At 40.8% G+C, this 24,738-nt stretch overlaps 1 protein-coding gene across 1 annotated transcript in view; it reads right to left on the bottom strand.

The window, feature by feature from the left end:
* The window catches only part of LOC104523348 (TLE family member 4, transcriptional corepressor), a gene marked incomplete at its 5' end in the record, with an annotated part of 96,523 nt that overhangs the window by 34,459 nt on the left and 37,326 nt on the right, over positions 1-24,738 (bottom strand). The window contains 3 exons of the mRNA XM_029084475.1: positions 9,004-9,020; positions 9,392-9,593; positions 23,320-23,394. Coding sequence (XP_028940308.1) covers positions 9,004-9,020; positions 9,392-9,593; positions 23,320-23,394 — 294 coding nt within the window. The remainder of the gene's footprint in view (positions 1-9,003; positions 9,021-9,391; positions 9,594-23,319; positions 23,395-24,738) is intronic.

The following is a 24,738-nucleotide window of genomic DNA, read 5'->3' as shown; positions in this document are numbered from 1 at the left end:
GACGACAACCACCCCCGGGCCAGCACCTTCGGGAACTGGGGAATCGCTCCAGGAGGCAGTGGAAACTACCATCCCATGAGTCTTCCATCTCCCAAGCACAGTTGTGGCCGGGCTTCTGGCTGGGTCAGCTATCACACTGCTGAGTTTTGTTATGCATCTCCGTTTTGCAGTTTGTGCAAGACCAGCTACCCCTCGGCTTCTGTTCCCCCTACAATCTGGTGAGAGCCAAGCATGGGAGAGAGGTGAAGTCAAGTAAATTGTGGTGTGGACACATGCGCCAAGATCAATTTTCCCCCCAGATTATTTTTTTCACAGCAGACCAACAAGCCAAATAACACCTCAACTTAAGCAAAAATTTTTTAATTCATTCCCCCACGCAGCCAAAAGCAAGTTAACAGCATCCCAGTGAGAGCACCATCGGGTTGAGTCCTTGCACCGTGCACGGGAAGTCCTGCCAGGAGGGACCTGGCTTCACCCCTTCTGCCAGGCACCGGGGGCATCCCGGGGGGACCCTCCAGCTCAGTACCCGCTGGTGCCAAGGAAAGAACAAACTAAAAAAAGATTAATTCACAGATGTTCATGCATTTCACACACAGGGTGCCCTATGGTCCGTTGCCAGGGTAACAGGAGACCACCAGCGTGTGCTTTATTGGCTTTATGAAGTGCGTCTCGGGGGCTATAGTCTGAGAAATGCTGCATGATAATCGTCAGGCTTTTCAGAAGCCTTGTTTTGTGTTTATCCACAATTAACCCTCTGAGGGTTATCAAGAGCGTCACTATGCACGTCTGGCACACAGAGGACAGCAGAGGCAGGGAAGGGGGGGGACATGCACACAGTCTCCGCTTCCAGCCTAGAAACCCTGGAAAACACATCCTTGGTGCCTGCCCGGCGTTGAAGTTTTTGCCCACAGGTAAGCTGGTCCCCGGGCTGTGGTAGTGCAGGGCTCAGCACAGTGAGGTCTGAGGGGACAAAGCTGACACCCGCAAGTGCAAAGGCAGCACAAGTGTTGCATTAGCCTAACAGACTGCTGATGGCAGGCACAATGTGTTTTCTCAGTAACTTCAGAAGAATTTTCTTTTTAAAAAAAAAGGTCCACCAACTTCCTAGACACTATACGAGAAAAACCACACTCTCATTTTGAATCCTAACACGTGACACCAGCAAGCCAGCCATGACAAAACCTTTACCCCTCCAAAGCTGCAGTCCCTGTGAAAAAGGAAAATCCCACGGCCAGACAATCCTTGGTCTCGCAGTGCCCAGGGATACAACCTCACCTATAAATTCACAGAAACGAGCCGGAGCAACTAGCCACCCAGGACTCGGCTGCTCCGCCTCCCCCATCGCCTGCTTCCCATCCTCTCCTCGATCCAGCATCTGTCCAGTGTCTCCTCTGGCTGTCTTCTCACCGGCTAAGGAAGGGCTGGCGACAGAGGGAGGGAGGGAAGGATGGACAGGGGTTAAAATCACAAACACCACAACACCCCAAGCAGCAGCAGCCGCCACCACCAACATCAAGCGCTAATCCAGCAGGAGAGAAGAGGGAGAAAGCCAGGGTGGCAGAGGGGATCAATAGACAAGACGGCATGCATTCAGGCTCGCAGGAGAAAGAGCACACAGAGACAATAATTTCCTGGGAAAAGCTAAAGCCTAACGAGAATTTACTCTGCCTCCTTTATTCAGACAACCAGCCCTTTTGTGGCAGGGGCTTCCTGAGTGACAGGAACCCAGGGCCCCTTAATAGGATTTCCGTATTATTTCCAACACCTGCCTAGAAGTTATTTGTTTACATTGAAGGAGGCGAGATTCTCAAATCAGACATCTGCTTCTGGTTCAGGCATATCTTAGGAAACCATCTAGAAAGAAGCTTTGTTGCTATGGAGACATTTTTATTTTCTTCCCTTAGTTGGCTGAAAAACATTAGCATTTCCAATTTTTTGTTCTTCAAAAGGCCAAATGTCGCTCAAGAAAACACAGAACTTTTCAAATTGCTACGCGGAATAGGCTAATAGAGCTTTAGATATTTAATTAATTAATTGACTCAGAGCTGTACCAGAGAGAGGTAGGAGACACAGTGTAACTTTCCCACAAATTCCCCTCAATGGCAAGTTCCTGCTGGTTAGCCTAATTGCTTCTTCCCTCAAAGCACAGCTAAAAGTTTATAATTCATGATTCACTCAACAATCTTGCATAATAACTTGGGAAATCAGTCAGACTACTCATTTCCTTCAACTCCTTCTAAAATCAACCTAAGAGGCTGACAACGCTTTGCCTAGGAATATGCTTCTTTCCCAGTTCCAGGGAAGAGACAGGAAGAGCAATAAAAACATTAATACAAATATTAACCTATTACTAGCATTCGGTGACTTTAGCCAGAGGACAGAAACTTCCAACGAATGTCAACCAAATCGCTGATTCCAGAAGGTAATTTGTCCTCCTTCTCTCCCTTTAGCAGATAATTGGCATGCCCAAGGAATTCATTGATTTGCATAAAAATAAGGGACGTTTCAAGTTACTTTGGATCTATGGGTTTTAAAGACAACTGAATACAAAAACGCTAAATGCTCAACACAAAGACAAAAAATATGTATCACAGCAGCAGCAGAAATCTATAAGGCAAAAAGCAGCCACCTAATTTGTGTCCCACTTTGACAACAAATAGTTAAGTATCATTTATTTTTTGCCATTACTTTGACTAACACCTATTTAACCTAACCTGCAAACATGTTCTTCATTCTAGACACATTCATGATGAATAAACTGGTGTAAGCCAAGAATGCCAGTATCCAAAGTATAACTTTAATTGCACACTTACAACAAGGAGAACTTCAAAAGAGATAATAAACAAATTAATTCCCTTCCTTTACTTCTTTTTCCCCAGCTATTAAATTGTCAAAGCCTTTGCGCTGGAGAAGACCTTTCCACCCACCTCCTCACCCCAGCAAACTTCCTCTTCCTACTCTACGACATGAAGTCATAATCCTGTGTTATCAACATCACAGTCTGTTGCCATGGAAATAATTAGGCATGACTGCTCGGGTTAGAAATTACAGCCCATCTAAGTATTTGCCTCCTAGGTGAAGAGAGCATCTGGAGAGAGAACATTTGAGTTGCCCTAAATCACCAAGTGACAAAATAAAAGTTTGTTAGCAAGAAGCACTGCCAGAGTTTGTTCAAATGTGGGCACACCACTGAATAAGAGTCAGTCTTGTGGCAGCTGGCACAAGGGTGCAAGTTAAGAGGCCATCATACAGTTAATACACAGAAGCAGGAAAAAAGCTACTAGATAAAGAAGGCGAAGTCATCAAAAGTGGCAGAAGCAGATGATTCTTTGATACCAGAATATACACTGTTACTTTCATATGAATACTCTGCACTAAATTAAAATTCCCGGATGACCTCATTAAAAAGGCAAATGATGTGACACTGAATGAAAGAAATGTAAAACTCAGTTTGGCAGGGGGCGAGTAGGGAAGAAAATAATAAAAAAATGCACCAGGGAGATATATACCTGAGGTTCAGTTTTGTGTTCTAAAAATCTGTTAGAAACCAGAAGGTTTAAATGACATGCTACCAGTCTAGCCATGAAAAGGTTATTAAGAAAAATAGGCAGTGCCAAAAAATCAGTTCTGTAAGATAGACCGAGACAACAAACAGGATCCTGCTAATTAATATTTGTTCTGCTTCAGCAGACAGTTACTGGACGAGGCTGCAACAAACAAGCATGTCTCACCCAATCACATCATTAATCCATTCACGTTCACCACCTGAGGACTGGCTATGCCCCACAGATATTTATTCATCTGTTCCACAAACAAACAATTACAACACATTTTCTGGAATTAGGGCACCTGTTACATGCAGCACAGTTTACACGCCCAGAGGCAGATATCAATTAATACTGAAAAAAATTACTGTATCGCAAGCCAACAGAAGTTACTCATTATATTTTGATAACGCTACTCCCACAACACCCACAGATCAAAACCACAACTCTCATGCAGAAAAGTTTAGTTCAAATATGCTCGGCTTAAAATTACCACTTCAACGTTATGGAAAGCAAAATACACGCAACACATCGTTTCCGAAGGGAGAAAGGCATGAGCAGAATCCGTGACACGAATGTGAAGCGTTTGTATTTTAACAAGCCTGTGAAGTGCTTTTCAGCTGAACGGCGTTAAAGTGGCACAGTAATAAAATGATCAGGAAATAAATTCTGTAAATTTCTTTAGGCTTGTAACAGATATCTACGTTTCTTTGGCTCATTAAATACACACTGAATGTAAAGACATTTGGCGAGACATTCATGCCACTATAGGAAGTCTCATTTAAAAGAAACCTGACAAGACAAAGTCCACAGCAGCACATCACAGCAGTTTATGTGGTGTTCCTCTGCCAGCAGTAGAACAGAGTCTGAGCAATGTAATTAAATTTGGAAATATCAAAAAAGTCTTATAACACATTGGGCATTCTGATTTCAAACTACCTTGTTCTTTCCAGCAGCATTAGAGTCAGACTTTTTTTTTTAAGTATCAAATTACAGCTGCAGAAGTAAGCAGCTTACTCTTACTTACATACTAAATGAACAGAGGTCTAAACACTTAATAGTGCCTAACAGCTTGAGAAGCTAAATTGAGAAGCAGTGGAGCCCCTGCCACCACAAATGTAAATAGAAAGTGGGAACTGCACCTGTCCGCTTTCCCGGTATCTTCCACACATATAATTAATAGCCTTCATGCAGATTATGGCAAAAATAATCTTACAGTTAAACCCACTTGAATATACCCTGACAGACTCCACCTAATTCACTAGCATGTTGAGCAGAAATTCACCTCAAACCTGCATTCCATGCGTTATTTCAGATCCTTTCATTTAAACCTCTGTTGGTTTTTTGGGTTTTTTTGTTTTTTTCAGAGGAATCCCAAACAAGCTATTTTATTCCTGCCACAAGACTGCAGCTTTTAATTATTGGCACTTGCTGCTGCTGAAACAGTAACCATTAGCATCAAAACGAAGAGTCTCCACTGCTTTGGCAGGTCTTACTATGGGCATGGTCTCTGCCCAAATAATTTATAATTCAGGTGGGGGAAAAAAAAAAGGCAATGCACCACACAAGTATAAAGAACTACAGATCTAGATTAACAACAGATGTGGTAAAAAGTTGCATGAGTTGAAGCTTGTGCACGGGGCAGCAATTCAGAAGACTCTGAGATCCTTGAACAATATGCTGAAAGACATCCAGGCCTGCAACCCAGCCAGAGTCTGGGGGCTCCTTCACTCCACCTGCCACAGCCAGAGCCACGGGAAGAGACTTCTAGCTGCCTTCTGCCGGGTGGTGCTTTTACACACAAAACGCTTCCTTAGCTTCTTCACAGGGTGTGTTTTACAGAAGGGACCAGAGAAACTTTTGCCACATTTGTCCCAGAGAGGGTAGACCAGGGCTGGGAAGAACAACATGCCTCCTGCATCAGTGGTTCTTGCAGGAGTTCAGGAGATGGAAAAATTCTTGCAGGGTGCAATTAGTAAGCAAGAATCCACCGCAGAATAATCCTTTTTTTCTTTTTTCTTTTTTCTCTTTTTTTTTTTTTTTTAAAGAAAGACGTTTTACTGCTTTGAAAAGAGGACACATCAAGTCCTCTGTGAAATAGTGCTCAGTTAACTGCAGAGCTGTTTGTATTTCTGTCTAAACACATTATATTCCCCCAGAGCCCTCAAGCCAGGGCTGCACTTTGAGCACAGCCCTGGCGCTTGCCACCCTTCCCTTCCCTTTGTCCGTTCAGCAGCCTCGCTGCCACACAAAGAGTGTTCCCGTGACCCAGTTTACTGCATCTGGAGTTTTCCCACACTTCAAACTTCACAAAGGGTTTGGAGGACCGAATTCAACACGAAATCAAAGAGCTCCCAAAGCCACACTTCTCCACAGAGCTTGCTGTGCTGACACTGATCTATTATTTAGGAACAGCTCCTGGAAAAATCTGGAAGGTGACTACTCGGTTTCAGCAGTGAACTGCTCTCTCCAAGGAGGCGATGGGAAGGATATGAGCCCAGTCTGGCTTACCAGCCAGAAAACGTCACATTTAGAAGAGTGATGCAAACTGCCTTGACTCTGGGCTGAAACAGAAGGAGGGTCGGGACCAGCACAGCTACGGACAGCAAGTTTCACAAAGACAATTGCCCAGAAAATCCAAAGCGCTGTGGGTGGTGGCAACAAATGGGACACTTTAGCCAAACTCTTTTCCTTGTAGAAATGGGTAGGGGACCTTTGTTATCTGAATCATATGCTAGTGTAAATTTACACTTTATGAGCTATTCTAAAATATGCCCTGCTTAATAACCTGTATCAGCAAGAAAACACTTTAAAGTGTCTCTCACAATTAAACCCAGGCACAACCTTGTATAAATCAAAATTTTGCTACCATATCAAAACGTTACACTGGGGCTGTATAACATTGCCCATATCCTCATTACATGCTACACTAATTACTACCAGCAGATTCAGAATTTTCTGCACATTAAGAGGCTTTTAGAGCAGCTATAAAAAATTTCAGGCACCATTAATTTAAATTTGTATTGAAATTTCCTTTTGACAGATGGCCAAAAATTACTTACTATTTAGAGTACCAGATCTGCCTGTTTGCACATTAGAAGAGGAAAGGGAAAAATTAAAAGCAAGAAGGAAATTTATGTCACGTTCATTACCTGTTAAATGTTAAGGAGCATTATCCTGCATGAATAAATTATTTCATACAAGCACACAGACTCCAGCTGCTGGCAATTGTCACGTTCTGGCTGACAAAAACCATCTCAAGTCACACAGCAGACAATCATAAAAAGCCTCTCCTAACCAGGAGCCACTTAAGGGAGGACAGATCGATCGAACAAGCAACTAACTGCTACTCTGGGCATCACTGAAAACATTTAAGGAAATTAGCAAACTATTTCACCTTGCGAAGCTGGCAGCAAGCTTCATAATGCTGACACACAAGCCAACTCGCAACCTGAACACCGTGCAAGACAAACATCTACTTATCATTTCAAAGTAAATGGCACAAAGTAGCGACGCCCTCCTCTCCCTCTCAAAGCTGTATGAATAACAGTGCCTTTGAATCATTCCCAGACAAAATCAGCCTTTTTGGTACAAACACTCCCCATAACACCCATGCCAGCATAAACACACCAACATCCCACAGCAAAACTAGCATGTTTTATTTAAAGACAGCAATTGGCATATACTACTGGTTCTCCTCATTCACCTGCTTGAGTGAAATGCCCATGGTTCAAACTGTACAGGTATGCAAACTCACTAAAGAAACCAGGTGGGTTTATATTCGCACATTTAGGTATCTGCTTTACTTGTACTTGTTTGTCTGGGTGCAGGAAAAAAGAAAATGGACTAAATCTATCTGTTCACAGCAATCAGGAGTGTTCTACGGAAATCATCATTAATCTGTGCCCAGCCTCGCCACACAAAGCAATAATCACAGTTTCTAGCCCTCATGACAAGGAAGCTGAAGTGAAATCAGACGCACCATTGTCCTATGTCGGCAGATAGACAGCTTCAGTGCCTTTGCTGCTCAGAGTAAAAACTGACAGTTCCTGTCAGCTCCTGGTTGTTATGCAGAGCCATGTGGGTAACAGAAAAACTGACAACCGTTGGCTCAGTTGCACTTGGCTGGGACATGCCAAGTGGCAGACTGGGCACATTGAGAAAGGCTGTAGGACACGTCTCCACCTGGAGCTGCTGGAGAAGCAAAGGCACAGCCTCTCACATGGCACCCAGGCCAGACATGTCTCTGGTGGGGACAAAGCCTGTGCCGGGCACCATGCTCCTCCTGATGCACACCAGTAACATCCACCTGGCAAGTTCATGGTAATCTTGTCTGATGCACAGAAGACTCACACTGTGAACACCTCTTCTGCCATTTGGCCAACTCTAAGAATAAATTACAGCTTCTGAAAAAACCACACTAAAAACTTGACAAATTGATTGTAAGTGCTCAATAAGGTGGGCACAGGTCTTGCCCTTTGTAAGAGAAGCCTGTCTTTCATTTCACACTCACCATTACCTAAAAAGGCTTAATCTTACACTCCTGAAAATTGTGCAAGCCACTCAGGCTCTACTCTGTAACTACATCCAGCTGCTTGGAGCTGGGCAGGTAACTGCATAGCTGGCAACAACTGGGTCTGCTGTGAGTTGGTAAACTGGCAGCAGCAGTGAGGAGAGCAGACTGATCCAGGAGAGGGCAGGGCCAAGATGCACCTCCCCACCTGCAGCACTAAAACTCCGGGAGCCTCTGAGAGCACAGCTCTAATGGCTATCCAGAATGGACAAGCATCCAGGCACATATGCTGAATTGTAGTCATATATATCACTCAATGCTCAAAATTACACAAGCCACAAGGTGTGTATTACATCTATTTATAAACACTACCACACACAGAATGGTGCACACACATACACCGCAGAATCATTCAGAGCCTAAAAATTAACTTTTGGAAAAGGATGTCAGGATCCTCAATGAGAGCACCACCTTCATCAGGGTAGGAAACAGCAGCTCACTCCTCTCCATCTGCTTTGGAAAGGACAGCAGGCAGCACCCTAGCTCTCCCTTGAGAGCAACTGAGCTCTCCTTCCCTTACTGCAATATTAAAATATATCAGAATTGCAGTTTACATCCTCCAAATGACTTAAAACTACTGTCTAATTCTTTCTGTTTCATAAGTTTTGGCAGAGACCTCAGGCAGCCCTTCCTTATATCCAGGAACAGCCTCAATGCTGTTCCACCTGACCCACTGGACGGCAGGTTGCCTGCAACCCCAGCTGCCACACTACCAGCCACCTTCCAAATGTGATACACCATTGACACAGGGCTCTGCTAATCAACACAATCGTCACAAGCTGATTTCACTTTGTGACTTTTTCTACCACTCTGGACCATGCTTCAGAAAAATGCAGCACATAGCTCTTTCAATCCACCCCTTACACCTATGAAATGGAGTCCTACCTTGATGGAGTCTCTATCTGCATGCAGAGCAGCCCCCATGCACAAGGAGGGGAGGAGGCGGTGGTAGGGGATGGGGAGGTGAGGGGAGAGAGAAAGAGAAAAGTACTAGTTAGTTTACATAAAATTACACATTTATCATACACAGAAAAAAGAATCTTGATATCTGTTAAATAATGAATTGCACAGATGTTAACTTTTCTGTAACAGTTAATTATTAATACTATACAGCCAGATTTGTAAAATTGGATTTCTAGCATTTGGACAAAATTTCTGCTAGGTAATAAATACTGAAGCAATTAGCTGGGAATTCTTGCAAATTTTTTTTTCCCCCCCCCCCCCGAAAGAAGAAAAGAGAAATGAAGCCACATACTCATCTGGCAGCGCCTACCTCTTTGGTGATCATTATCATGGTGCTTCTTCTCATCTTTAATAGGGAGGTGGGACTGCCCCCCCAGCGCACTAGACAGTGCCAGGAGACCAGCACTGCTGCCAATGGGTGGGATGGCTGGAGGCTGCAAGCCTGAGGGGTGTGGAGTGAGTGGCACAGGAAGACCATGTCCATGTGACAAATGCTGGGCCTGGAGTTGTTGCTGCTGTGAAAAATGAAACACAGATATTGAATTTGTTCGGGGAGCCAGGGGTTGTCTGATTGATCCTGTATATCAAACGTGATGGATCAGATCAATCAATGAATCTGATCGATCCAGAGATCAACTCTCACAAACATCCTGGTGTTTCAAAAATGTCCATATGTTTGGACACAATACAATCGGTAAATTTTAGCCTGAATTAAAAGAAAAAAAAAAAAAAAAAAAAAAAAGAACTGTATTGTTTTGGCGAATTATTTTTCTCTGACAGAAGTACTACATTTTACTCTTTCTAGCAGAAATGCACCATGTACACGTCTAATCAAAACATATGTAATTATAAAAGCAGTTATATAATGCAGAAAAAAAAAAAAGCTGAAAATTGAGAAAATTAGTGTTAAACAGTTCTCCGAGCGCTACTGCACAGCATGCAGTGAGAGTTAATTTGAAAGAGAAAACCTGAATTAACAATCCAGAAAAGGAAACTGGTTGCAGCCACCGTTTTAAGCCCTTTAAGTGTCCTCAGTGGTACTTGAGCAAATTACTAAAGAAAATCTAATGTAGCAAGGCTTGGGTCCTCCTGTAGGCTTGCTCAATAATGCTGAAATAATTGGGCACTCTGTGCACGTTTAGTGATGCTCGAATGAAAAGCTAGAGGCCTGCCCTTGTATTCTTCTCTAGCTGCTGACTCTGTGTTGTGACAGGTTTATTTGAGTGGGACTGTGATGCATGCACCAGTAACTGCGCTGACAAGAGTTTAAAGTCATTTTTACCAGTACACTGCCAACACATAGAGAAAGCCCTTGAGAGGTTCGCATTGGAGTTCTTGACCTCAACCAGGGCTGCATCAAGCTCTGTGCTATACTAACCATTGTGGGGCAGACAGATTGTTTGTTGCTACTCAATGGGAAGGCCGGGGGTGAGAGGGGGACACACAAAAAACAATAAAACAGGTGAAAAAGTTATGTTAAATCTATCCCAAGAGAGATCTGTTCAGGTCTAAGGCTTGTCCACTAACCATCCAACTAATTTCTGTTCATACAGTAACTAGATTAGCTCTGAAATTTTCTTTTCGTTTTCAAGCAGTCACTGCTCACGACTCAGAGTAAATTGACTCAAAAGTCTTCTAGGATTGCTCTCTCCCTCCTGCACGTCTGTATATAGGACTCTGTAAGAAGAAGGAATGAAAACTTAACTGGTTCTGCATAAAAAATATTTCATTTTTAATTCCTAATTGTGAAGATTCAAGTCCTACTTTTGTTTGGTTTTCATTTGAACCTGAACTCACTTCCAACCTCACAACCCAGCTCATTAATCAATCAAGAGACAAGATACTGTTCACTTGATTTTTCCTTCCCCTTCCTAGCATTAATCTTTACATAAGGGTGAGCTGAGAGTAAAAGACTGTGAGTCATATATGGCACACTAGGTAACTCATGCAGCACACTGCAAGCATGCCTTCCGCAACACCCCCAGGGAAGTACCGACCCTTCTCTCACTTTGGGAAATGCAGCCCAGGTGGTGGAATCTGACTGGCAGTGGCACATACAGGTCACCCAAACCAGATCAGCACCAGGGAAAAGAGGAGAATGATTCAAAAGGAAGGGGGGGCAAGAGGGGCGACAGGTGGTAGAGCACAAGAAACAGAAAACCAGAAAGAAGATCCTTCCAGGTAGAAGAGGGAAGGCTCAATCCTCTCCCTGCTTGCAAAACCATTTCATTCCAGCAGGTGCTGCTTCTTGTAGCAAGTATCGAACACATTTTGCTTGCCTGATGCTTTTACGAAAGGATGCTTCATTTCTCAGAACTTTAAAATAACTACAATAAAATGAAGCAAGAGCCAATGGTGTATTGTTTAGCTTCAGGGTTGGAATGGGGCTGCCTTTCAGCAAGGGAACAATATGGCATACCTGGTTTGGGGAGGGAGGAAGAGAGTGAGAGAAAGGAAAGGAATGGATAAAATAATCTGAGTTCTGGGGTCTCATTTTAAACAAGGAATTTCCTGTTCCTGTTCAAGAACGTACTATAAACCACTGCAAGAAGATGTCTGCCTGAAACTGCCAGTGGCTTGAAGCAAAGGCTGTCAGAAGAGCCTGAGAATATCAACAGTGACGGATCTTTCCCCTTGTTAACTATTTCATTGTCATCCAGAGTGTACCAGGACACTCACTGCACAGTACTGTACAATCTATACAGATCTACCTACTGACCTACACAATCTGCATTATTATGGCCTGCTCTATGGATAAAGGATGGTTTCCAAAGAGCTTGGAGAAAAATGCACTGCAAATGCAATCCCGTTTTTTGCTGCTTTTTGTTGGAAACCTCTCCACATAGCAAGCCAGCAGCACAGACTGCACCTTGGATGCAGCAAACGTTGTTAATCCCTCCCAGACATAATATAGGCATTAAGACTAGCATGGGTAATAATACCTCAGTGCCTAGTGCCTTGAGCTCACCCAAAACAGCATAGCTGGCCCACTCCCTCTTGGCCAAGAACCAGTGTATTTTCACTGCAAGTTGAATTGCAGAGAGCTCTGAAAGTAACTGGACAGAGTAGGAAAAAAACTCCAAACCCACAGCCTTCCTGCTCAGGAGAACTTTTCTGAAGCTCTTCCATGCAAAATGATGGGAACGTGCAATCTGGAAAGAACACGGCCTCTGCAGTCACAAAAGCGTCATTAACTGATACAGCAGAAATTTGGTGCAATTTAGTCCCATTGTAACGGCACAAAGAAAATCAAACTGTTAAATAAATCTAAGCTACCACCCAAAACACCAGTATAACCCCACATGCCTGCATTACACAGACATGGATACCATTGTGCATGTTATTAGAGTGGAGTGGGACTAAAAGTTCAAGAACAGGAGAAGGATCGTGGACTAGGATTGCATCGGTACAGGAGAGGACTAAAAGCTCCACCAACACGATGAGCAATGCTGTACAGCAAAAGTGAGGCACTGGTCTGAAAACAGAAATGACAAGAATTCAAGTGAAACACTGGACAGGCTTTTGCTCTCAGAATATAAAAGAGCAAAAGGAAAAAAAAATGTATATCATCATATAATTAAGCACTGTTTGCTAACAGGCATGCTCAGGAAGGTAAAGACCAAGTGACAGCACATCTCTAAGTGCCATTTCCAGACCTTTGTAAACTGTTACTATATTCAAATGCCCACGACATTCACAGATTGGTTTTGCTTTTCCACTGCACATCAGTGTCACTGGTGAGCTTCAGCTTCCAGGGTGACCTGTACACAGCTGTGTGGTTACAGGGGAAGTTATAAAAACATGGGCAATTCTTTGACCCACTGGGCATCAGGTTAGTGCCACAAAGTGGTAAAAAAAAAAAAAAAAGTTGTGTCCTCTAGTCGTCAAAATGCCAAAGATATGGAGGATTAAGACAACTGACAGATACGCTTCCCACACAGAAATATTCCACTATGGAAGAAAGTTTACATTTGTTTCTGCCTAAACCATGAATTTAGATCATAAAATCTGACACAATTTAAAAACTTGCAAGGAAAGCCTGAAAATGAGCCAACTGAGCAACCACATATTTTTTTTTATGTTGCTGTAATGCTTTCACTTCCCACTCCTCCATCTTCTCTTTGTTATCCTTAGTCATGTTATTTATGAACTCTTAGCATGTGGTTAACTTTATAGACAATCCCATCACAGCTGACTACAGTATCTGTAAAGTCAAGCATACATTTTCAGCATCAATGCATAATAGGTGAAAACTTGCAAAGGCAGGCTTTATTATGCCGTAAATTTTCCAGAACTATTTAAAAATAAAACCAGTAACACTTAGCTACCAAGATATATGCCCTACAGAATTACAAAATAGATTGCACTGTTTTTAAGAAACACCCAACACACAAAAATACAAGAGCAATGGTAAATCCAGCAATCAGAAAGAAGCCAAAAGAGAAGACTACGTTCTTTTTGGTAATAAGTTTAGGAAGATGATAATTTAAATCAGCTCAGTAGTAAAAACTGCATTAAAACTTCCAATACATATTAACTCATGTCAAATAAAGATAACATCTGGTTGCTACTAATATCTTTGTTTTTAAATTTTTTTTCTGTATATTATTCTAGGCATTCTATAGTAAAGGAGCAAAATAACTCCAAAGTCATGTCTAAACAAATGAGTAAAAAGACTTTGCAAAAGGTTCTTATCTTAGTATCACTAATTTTTAGAAATGCAATTCTAAATATTGATGCTTAGCTTAATTCTTCTCCCGACATATCTTAAGAGATCAAATTTAAAGTAGAAATGTGATAATACACCCACTAACAGATTAGCTTCTAATGCTCTCTTGTTATATAGTCAGCACATTCAAATCCTATTTTCCTGGAAAAGATTCAAGTTTTTACTGGATATTTTCCAAACAGCTCTGTGTCGCAGTAATCTACCACTTTTCCTCTTACAGACCCTGAAAGCTCACAGCCATTATCCAAACAACCTGAAGGTACTCCTCTAACCTGAAGGCATTCCTAACATTTACAAACTAATGTCTCAAAAAAATATTTTGTGCCTATACACATATGTGCACTACCTATACCTGTAATACTGTTGAGAGGAGACCTCAAAAATCTGGATAAAATGGTTTTATTGGCTGAAATTTGTTAGATTAAGTGACTGATTGCTCAGAGGGAATCATTAGTAAGATAGCATACAGATAAAACAGTAACCAAGATGAAATAAAGACATAAAAACAATGGCTTGAGAGTACACAGTATCATTTTCAATGATTTAAAGACTGGAAAGGAAAGGAAGTCCTTTGGCGTACACAGTTATGACTGTGCTTAGGATGATGGTAATTTTTATCTATCATGCCTGTTCGCACCCCAGACATGATGTGCGCTGTTTGTACTTCCTTTGTACAGTTCTCTCTGCTGGCATACTGTTACAAAAAAGGTTTTTCTGATGTTAAGATACAACAGAGTAAAACAGTCTACAAAGGGAGTCATGCAGCGGCTCCTCCAGTGGAACAGTCCTGGAGCTATATGCATATATATCATATTACTGGTTTGCCATAAAGAGACTGTGGTGCAGATGTAGGGCAGAGCAAACGACTATCCCTACTCTTTTAAGGGAAAGTGATCATTTTGCAAATGAATGTGCCCAGTGTGAGAGAAAGGTATCAGAGATCGGCGAGAACTCTAAACACTCATATGCAGCTGATCTGCTGGAAAACAGAGACATTGTTCCTGTTCACAAGGGGGGAATGAATGTGTAGGTTAGACAAAATCTAGGAAAAATAATGAAAAACAGTAAAAAAAGAGAGAGGATAAGGAAGAGACCAATAATATTAAAAAAAAAATCCCAAAAGCAAAAACAAAAAGGAAATGCCAAGCTTCTTACTCTCTAAGAAGCAGTAATTTTTGTCTTTGAGGATGCTGATTCTACAGGACAAAAGCAAGCTCCACTGAGAAAACTATGAGCGCAAGGAAAAAAATCAGTAGCTGTCATTAATCAGAAGGGGAGCATTTAGAACGCCTACATAAATAATAAAGAAACTATCAGAATCATATCTCTACAAATTCTCTCAAAGATCTTTTAAGTGATCTAGGAACAAAAAGTCATCTCCCAAATCATGTTGGGGGATGGAAAGGCAATATATGCAGAACACATTTCTGTTTTTAATCATATATATAGGAACATCTGTCAGGATACATGTTTGACCATTTGTCCTCCCTTCCCCTCATAACTATTTTTTATTCACTGAAACAGCATAGGACAAAAATAACAACAACAAAAAAATACAACCCACTAGCAAATAAAAGATTTGTGGTATGAAAGGCTAGCACTTTACTACAGGAAAAACCTAGTCCTCTGCAAAAGGTCAAGCGCATCTTCCCCCAGAATCCTGGAGTTCAGTAATTCCTTCTTCTGCTTGCAGGACTCCTCTCCATCTCAGTTTCACACTGAGGGTGGAGGGATGAAGAATTAGGCTCTTTAGAATAACATTCTATTATCATTTAATAAAGGGCAGAAATTCTTGCATAAATCATGCCACTTGAGCTCTCTTCTCCTTCCTTTTCCCCCATCAACTGCTAGCTAAGAAAGAGAAAATCCACCTCTTCTTCAAGAAAAGGCAAAAAGCACCAAATGCAAGCTCAAGGTCTTACCATACAGAGCACCAGTGATGTGAAATGTGCCACACATACCAAACCTCCACTTCAAAACCTCTTCACAAAGACTAAAGCTGAGGAAAGAGTAACAATGGTAGCAACTGTGTGTATTCTGTTACAGATGAACAGATGGCAAAAATCAGCTCTGGATAGGTAGGTGTACACTGGTTCAAGTACCTTATTTACCAAGTGCTCCACTCATGTCCGACCCACAGACACTGGGAAGAGATTTTCTTTCCTCTGGGCTGACAGTACGGAAATTGTGTCCCTGTTGTGACCTTGTGAATCTTGTTCCTTTTCTTTAGAATTAGAAAGTGAGAGTAATGCCGATGCTTTTCCCAGGAGAGGCCTAAACAATCTTCTTCTAGGGTCCTGACACAAAAAGGTTTCTGAAAGCTTGGGCTACATAAACATGATTGAAAAGTGAAAAAAGTACCATCTGAAATATATAATGAATCAAACAATAAAAACTAGAACAAAAGTAGTCTTAAGTAGTCTTTGCTTGGGATAAAAACCTGGGTTGCCTGGATTGATCCATTCTTTCCAACTCATGCTGCTTCTTTTAAGACTGACATTTCTGTTGCAGCTCTGGTCCTGTGCAGAGCACTGTAATGCCTGCACTTCTCAGTGTTGAGCAGTCTCTTCCCATAGGTCAACGTTAGGTGTTGGGACATGTGGATAACATTATCTCTCTCCAAGCAGATTTCATTGAGAGATGTAGTGTTCTGTCGCTTTAATGTAGTGCCCATTAGTCATATAACTGAAACTTGAAGTGATTTCTTTTGCTTTAGTTATAGCAGCTTTGATAAAGGAAGGTCTTGACAAGGATCAAATCACCTAGATTTAAGTCACAGCTCCTAGACTGTTGAAATACCTCTTGGTTTTTTTGCCTCTGCCTCTTCCAAAGGTAGAACAAAGAAAGGAGTACTCCCTTGTTTCAGAAAGATTACTGGAGTAAATCCATCCATGCTTGTGATGGATTCATATACTAGGGAAGTGTCTGTGAAAAGCTCACCAAACAATAAGGAAGGAACTGTCTCAGTAACAAAAGTCAAACATTCTGAAATATCAGACAACTTAAAGAATTAAGACCTCTTAATTCCTTCTTCATGGATGAACTTAACATCTGGAAACACTTTTCTTACACAGTACTTTAGTGTCCATCCCACTTAAGCACTAAAGCCCTCGCTTTAGCCTATGTTTAAGACTGAAGACACCAAAGGAACTACCCACATACCTGAGGAAAAGCAAACACTTAACTGAGCTACTGTATGGAGTCCTCATCCTCATTCATAACTGTAAGCAACAGCCTACCAAGTGGTTGGGAATAAGTCTAAATGACAAATATACCATCCTGTTTAGGGGTGATATCAGAACTCTGAAGTATGAAACCACGACACAATGATGACTGTCTTTAGGCTGCACTGTACAGTAATGGTACATATTTAAATTGGCTGCATCTTTGAGTACCTAAATATTGCTCATTTTGCAATGAAGCATTTTTTGTAAACCCCCACCCTCACAATACTTCAAAACAAAACAGATACTTAATCACTTTTTTCTTCTTTTCCAAAGCACCAGCATAAGGTCATCACTGAAGGCAGTACATAGCACACATTGGACCAAGAGTCTGATGGAGTATGGCAGTTCTGGTTTTGGCCAGAGACAGCTTCCATACACTGCAGTACCGACCACCTTGGCAACAGTGTTTTCTCCTTTCTATTGTGTGTGACATGAGAGTGTACAAAAATAATTCATAAATAAAATACTGCATATGTTCATGCTGTAGAACATGAAGAAAAATCTCCATAGGAGTCCTCATATCTGCACTGGTTAATCCTAATTCAAAAAAAGAAATGGTGGTCACATAGCTTCGGTGCCAAGGTTTGGAAAACCTTGAGAAACATGGAGGCAGGAGTCAGCTCTCCTGCCTGATCAGATACAGTATGTGAGCCATAACGCTCATGTCATATGCACTTACTTGAGCGTAACGAGCAGGGCCTCTGGCATCAGCATATTGGCAGTGAGATGTAATAAGTGGCTTGCACTTCACACTGCAACATTACTGACTGCTGATATAGTGATAGACCAATATAAATTCAGTAGCTACAACAGCTACTGAAAATAGAGGGAAAAGAGGAAAACAGTGGTAGCCTGTTCCAAGTGTGGCAACAGCATTTAAAATCCATCCCCAAAGCTTCGCCCCCCTCCCAGTAAATGCGGAACTTGGAACTATTTACCTTCTAATTAATTCCCTCAAAAATCCCTACTTTGATCCTGTAAGTCATATTCAGGGTACCTTTAAAACAGGGTAGATTTATTTAAATTAGGCCTCACCTGCAAGTCTCTCTCTGAGGCCAGCACCTAGGAATAAGGGGAGAAGAAAAATCCCTACAAAACATCTCTTACCCCAGAAAAAACAAGGTGTCTTTAACCTAGCCAGACTTCAGATGAATAATTCAAAACCAAAAGTGCCTCTCAAAAGCCTTCTATATCTACAGTTCCTCTTATAATTCCACTTCAGGCACTAGGCAGCATCAAAAAAATTACAGGACCATATCATCATACATTCTCAGTATACAAACAGGAAATGAGTAATTAAATGGGGAGGAATGAATTTCAACATGGGTACACAAATAAAGAGAACTCAAAGCATGTACCCGTTAAACCAACCTCCTCTGCTACCTTTCCACGGCAACAACCCATGTACAGCACACAGCAGGCGGACAACTTGTTTTATAGCATTTAAGCTTACACCACCACTTAATATGCCTTGGAACAAGCAATATATAAGGACCAGAGAGACAAGTGACTGTTGCCCCTGTGCTACAACCCACTTGCTCACTCTATCACCCATCTCTGTCCTCCCTGAAGCTTCAGTTTCTGAACGTGCGCACTCGGCAGGAACAACTTTGCCACATGAACTGGAATCAAAACGCTCCTCCTCAGCTGCACTGGTTCAGTCAAAAACCCCTCGCTCTTCCTCATGGTGCAAGCAAAAGACAGAAAGCACCCACCCTCCACGAGAAGTGGGAGGCCACCAGTGCAAAAAAGCATCTCAGCATCCCGGGGTGGGAGACCCGGACCACTGTCGCCATGGCAGCGACAGTGTGCACTGATGCCAAGTTTTCATTACAACTTGTGCGCACTTATCTGCATCACACTACTTTCAAAGGTTTTCGTGTCTGCGATGGCATGCTGTTATTTTTTAAACAGGCACTGTTCTCCACAGCTGTAAAATGGACTACATGCTTGAAAGCAACCAAAAATTACACACCTTTCGAGATGGGTCAAACAAGCACCTCAGCCTCAAATACAGGATAGAAATTATGACAAGCAATGTACTGAAGAAGGAACTTTATAGCTTAATGATTGTATGTGATGATACAGAAGGAGTCCTTTCTTCCAGTAACTGCCATTTGCTTATTTTTAAAGAAGATAATAAAAGTGACATAATAAAACAAAATGCTTTAAAATTAAGCCAAAGCCAATTTTTTTTTTTCACTCAGATGTATAGAATAGTAAAGGAAAAATAATCTAAATCATTTCCTTAGTAATACAAGTAATATTTAAATAGATTTAATAGTGCTGCTCCAAACCAATGAATTATGAGTTTAAAACCTATTAAAATGTAATGTTTTCTTCCTGAGCTGAGGGGAGAGAGATTTAAATCCACTGAATTTTAATATTTCAGCTTGAGCTGCAGGAGGTAGAGAAAGTCCAAATGAACTATTCCATCAGCACCATTCAAGCATGAACATTTTAATCAGTTTTACTTCCTTGGAGTTCTCCAACACAGTTTACGCTGTCATTCTGAAAGCACTTAACACAGAGGGTGTGAAAAACCACCAAGGCTTGTTATTGCCTTCACAATTGATGGCAAATAATTTTGCAGACTTCCTATCATTAAAATGTCACTGCTAAAAATTGAGGTTCAGCATTTCTTGTGCTAAACTGCGTTTTCTTTGAACACCATCACATATCTGTTCTTAAGTTTTTGGTACATTTAACTCTCTCCGTGTGATAAACAGGCACACAAGCAGTAGCCTCCATTTCTGCCTTACTACCCAATTGACTACTCTAAATGGGGCGTGGGGGGTGGATGGTGGTGGGGGTGTGGAAGGACTCTGATAAAATTCTTATAAAGTTACAAGTTAATTCCCTGGTTCCCTTATTAAAACATAACCACATTCACACAGTGTGTTTTGATTATATAGTAAAATGGATTAAAAAAAAAAAAAAAATCTCAACATTTTAAGAGAGTTAGACAACTCAATTTAATAATACAGGAAATGAAAATATCATTCCTAATTAGATCATATTACTGATTTAAGGCTACAATTTGTGTGTTGTTCCAACAGTATGATCTTGCAGATTCTAATTTAAAAACACAGCAGCTATGATACATGACAAGATCAACTGGATACATCACACTGCTCATCCCAATACACCCAGCCTGGAAAGGAGCTCTGGACCTGCACTACAAATTGCTCCAAGGAAGAATTTGCAGATGAAAATCTGCAGAAAATGCCTACAGATTTACAGTCCTCCTGCAGCAAGCTTATGATACCTGGTTTTGGTTTAGTGTTTTCTCCCTGCACCTCTCCAGAAGATGGATGATATTTAACTTGTTTCAGCCCGTCAACAGTTTTAAACTGAACGTGACCTGTGAAAGAAGTCATTATAACTGTGTTTCATTCCATTAAACACAACTAGTTTATTGTCAGGAGAACAAGCAGTCTCTCCGGGTTCCAGGCTCACTTCAGTATTTTGCATTTAAACTGCACGGATCAGTGATTTGGTTCATTTACCAATGAAGATAGAATAATATTGCAAAGTTAAAAGGTGCTTCATCAGACTCCATTAAATCAGAACACATTCATATAAAAATATATACATGTGAAACACAAAGACAGACATGATATGCACACATTCAGTTCTTTTCTTGTGCCATCCTCCATTCTGGTAAAATCCATTTTAAACTCAAAGCCACGGTTCCTCCATTCAAAACAAGGGGGTATAGCATGAATGAGGAGAACTGAATAGGGTCCTCCCCAAAGCACAGAGAAACTTAAGCTACAGTTGTATTTCAAAAACTCAAATATTGCTTCTGTTTTAGTCTGACACACAGCCCAACAAGTAACTAAAAGATGTGTTTTTTAAAAAAATAAAGAGCAAACTAATTTCAGAAACTTTTAAAATATCACAGGGTTAAAAGAACACAAACTCTGTCAGACTTATCATACAGCAAAATAAGACAACGTAATTAGAGATACAGAAAAGCCATAATATCTAATTACATTCTTTGTTTAATTTTTATTGGTATTCACTTTACAAAGTACTGCAAGTCTTTTTTAGTCCCATGCTAAATTTTTAGAATTTAAACCTCCCTAAACTCCCATACTCATAATGTCATTGTGAGTATTCATGCAACTAGAGCTTAAGCCTTTTTGATAATTTGCTATCCTATTTAACTTTTTTTAATGAATGTCTTAAAGACTAGATTAGATTACTCTTTAAACCTGATGAACACAAAATTTTCAGTCCGTATTGCTCCTTTTTCTCTAAAACTAAAGAGAGGGTCACACAGTATTTCCTAAGTCAACATAAAACAGAAGAATGAAAAAAGGCAGTAGTGCCAGGCAAAAAACAGTCTTGTGAGGGAGGTGAGAGCTGTCCAATTTTAATGCACAAAACCAAAATTCAGATATTATTAAAATTTGAGGCATTATAATTTCAATTGACTTGAAGAGATAAATTCATACAGCAACAAACAAAACAGAAAATTTACTTCTGTCTGGTGGAGAAAGACCAACAGAAGTTACTGCCAGGCTCCCAAAAAAAAGTATCTAGTCTGTTTATATTTATTCTGTACAGTTTAGCAGTTCATGAAAGCAGGATAATCTTAAATAATGAGTGCAATCGCCAGTATCTATAACATCACGTTTTACATCAATCAATTTATTGTTTACTAGAAAGCAAATTGTTGTTTTGCGGTCCCTCTAATCCATACAAAGGTGAATGGCAAAAATGTACACAAGCAGACTGTGAAGTATTTATATACATGCATGTGCACTAACATGCACGCACAAAACGGTACGTGCACGTAGACATACACACCATGTATGCATGTGCAGCACACACACATAAAAACTTCTTTAACAAAGAAACCACCCCTTAGCTACTTATTTTATGCAAAGAATGTTAATAGAAGGCAATATTTTTGGTTAGGTAATGAAAACTAATTGGGAAATTATTCATCTCCCACTCTCCCCACTGGAGCGTAAAAGGCGCACAACAAATGTTATTCATGATTCTACACGACTCGCTCCGATTCACCCCCTTCTTTCTAACGGGCACTTCAGAGGAAATAAAGGTTACTCTTTTCCATTTATAACTTCTAATTGACTGCCAGTGTTTTCCTGTGGTCAGAGGGATACAAAATAGAGTTAGAAACAGCCTATTAAAAACAAGCTACAATCAGACCGCTGCTCTACACCACCATCAGCAATGATCAGAGAGTCCTGGTTTCCTTGTTAAAAGACAGAGGCATAATTGAAGCAATATCTTCACTTCAGATTGATTATTCGGCGACCCTTATCCACATCTTCACTCAGCAATTTGAATTTTAATGAAAGTAAATGGAATAATTAGCATTTCAAAGTGTGTTTGATACACTGAATAAAAAAAAAAAGGAAAAGACTTTTATGTATAATCTATACACAAAAGAAAAAGCAATTGGGAGGGCACAGAAGATGGAAAGTACAGTTGTAGTGTCTTCATTAGAATAACTTAAACAACTGCTTGCACCAGCTGCATAATTATACATGTGAATAATGTGCCATTAAGCTATGACTTCTCACCTTTTTTTTATGTAGTGTGAACAGCCACAGTTCTCGTTGTTACGCCTTTCCTCTTCAGTTCTAAAATGTAAACACTGTGGCTGCCCACACCCATAAAATCTTGCAGGACAGCTATACTGGGCTAATACTGCTGACAGTAAAGCTTTTACAAGAGGGGCTCCACAAGCCCATATTTTCAGATGACTAGAAGCAGCGTACCTATGAGTGCACTGGAGATTAGTAATTTTTCCATCGACTTTGATTGTGTTTGATTTTTTTTTTAAAGTAACAGCTCTTTTTTAATGTAAAAATCAAAAGTGTGGTGATCATTCACAGTCTTCAGCCGCCACTCAAAAAATATGTGGGCAGCGGGGATGGGAAAAACCCTCCTAACACGCAGTGTGTCATATGAAGGCTACTTCTTTACCATGGCTGGAGACGCAAACTGGCATGCAGTATGCTGACAAAGCAATATTATTGAAAAAGGACAACAACAACAAAAAAAAACAGATACTGACCCAGCTTTGGGGAATGGATACAACACAGACATTAATTACCCTTCTCAACACAGTACAAGCAAAAGTTTTCAGGTAGTAACCAGCTTTTATAAAGATAAAGCTACTGAACTTCACCACTGCCCACAACTTTTGCCCTCTTAGTGGAAATTAGTTCATACAAGAGAGAAAGAAAAAGAAAAGCTCTTTACAAACACTATTAGAACTAAAACGGAAAGACCACATACCCCAATGATTGCGTTCAGTTCTGCCATGGTGACTTGCTTGGCACGCTCCACAGCCTGCACCACTTGTTGCTGGTGCTATAAATGAAGATCAGAAACAGAATAAAATTATTTGTTTTCTAAATTATTAAGCAAAGATTCTTCCATTTATCTTTTTTCTTTGTTTTTCAAACACATGCAGGGCTTGAAATTACTGTTCCCTAACAGTCACATTCTATGTTGAACTATTTAATGATTGGACTTGATGATCTTACAGTTCTTTTCCAATCTAAGCAATTCTGTGATCCTGTGATCTGCAAGAGTATCAGGTAAGGGGACGATTATTTTTTTTTATGCCATTACTTGGCAGGAATTACACATTTTCTCCCAAAGAAATGTTTTACAACCTGGCTAAATGGGGAACTGTCTTCCTTTTGTTCATCAGCACAGCATGCTCTTGAATTTACATGCCAACTTTAAATTCAAGCCACCTTCCTTACAGCCATGGAAACTTTTTGATTTTTTTTTTTTTTTAATAGCATACTGAAAAAGAAAGGTATGTATTTTCAACAAGCACGTGGCACTCACATCACTGAAGGATATACAGATTCTCCTTCTAGGTACATTTCAAAGCAGCTCAACCGTAAGAAAGAAATTTAAAATGCCATTCACAATTCTGTCAAACATGTGAAAGAGAACTAATTATTTCAATCCCCAACATGTAAATTTTAATACCTTTAAAAAGTCCATCAAAAACACATGGTTTAATTAACAACACAGTTTACAAGCTTCAGTGGTTATATTATCTTGGTTTGAGTGATACTGTATTCCTGCAGTAAATTCAAAATTGCTGTATGCTGAAAACTGATTGATATTTATTTGAAAACATCTACTACGAATAAAATCAGGTCCTCATCTTGTAACCAGACCTGTGCCTGTTCGGAGCTCCACCAGTGGCAAATTCAGCCGCACAGGCAGCCTCACAGGATCAGGATTACATGTGACAAATTGGTGCAAGGGGTGGTCAGGGAGAACTGCAGGTAGCTTGTGCAATCTGCACTGGCAGGGAGTCATCGCTGAGTTATAGCCACAGGTTGAACACAGAAAAGAATGAGCTCTTGCGTATCTCGAGAGGTGCTGAAACATCATCTCTGTATTGAAAACAACATCTAGATGTCCTTTGGTGTAAAGTTTAAGGAAAGGGCTGAGAGGGTCTCTCTAAAGCCTCCAGTTTGCTCCCCATGGCTGTGTATACAGGCAGAGTAGAGCCAAGGTACAGACCACGTAGCAATACCTCCTGTGCGTCCTTACCAGTGGCAGAAAGCTGCATACAACAAGGTGGAGACCCAAACCCTCAAGACTTCCTTCAACACAAGAGTAGGTGAAGAGCACCAGAAAGATTCCCCAGGCAGCACCCTGAGTCCCACTGGGAGAGGGGGCCGT

Source organism: Antrostomus carolinensis, unplaced genomic scaffold (assembly GCF_000700745.2).
Source record: "Antrostomus carolinensis isolate BGI_N321 unplaced genomic scaffold, ASM70074v2 scaffold13114, whole genome shotgun sequence".
NCBI classification, from domain to species: Eukaryota; Metazoa; Chordata; class Aves; order Caprimulgiformes; family Caprimulgidae; genus Antrostomus; species Antrostomus carolinensis.
The sequence above is the reverse complement of the archived record's forward strand: the minus strand, read 5'-3'. Positions and strand labels throughout refer to the sequence as shown.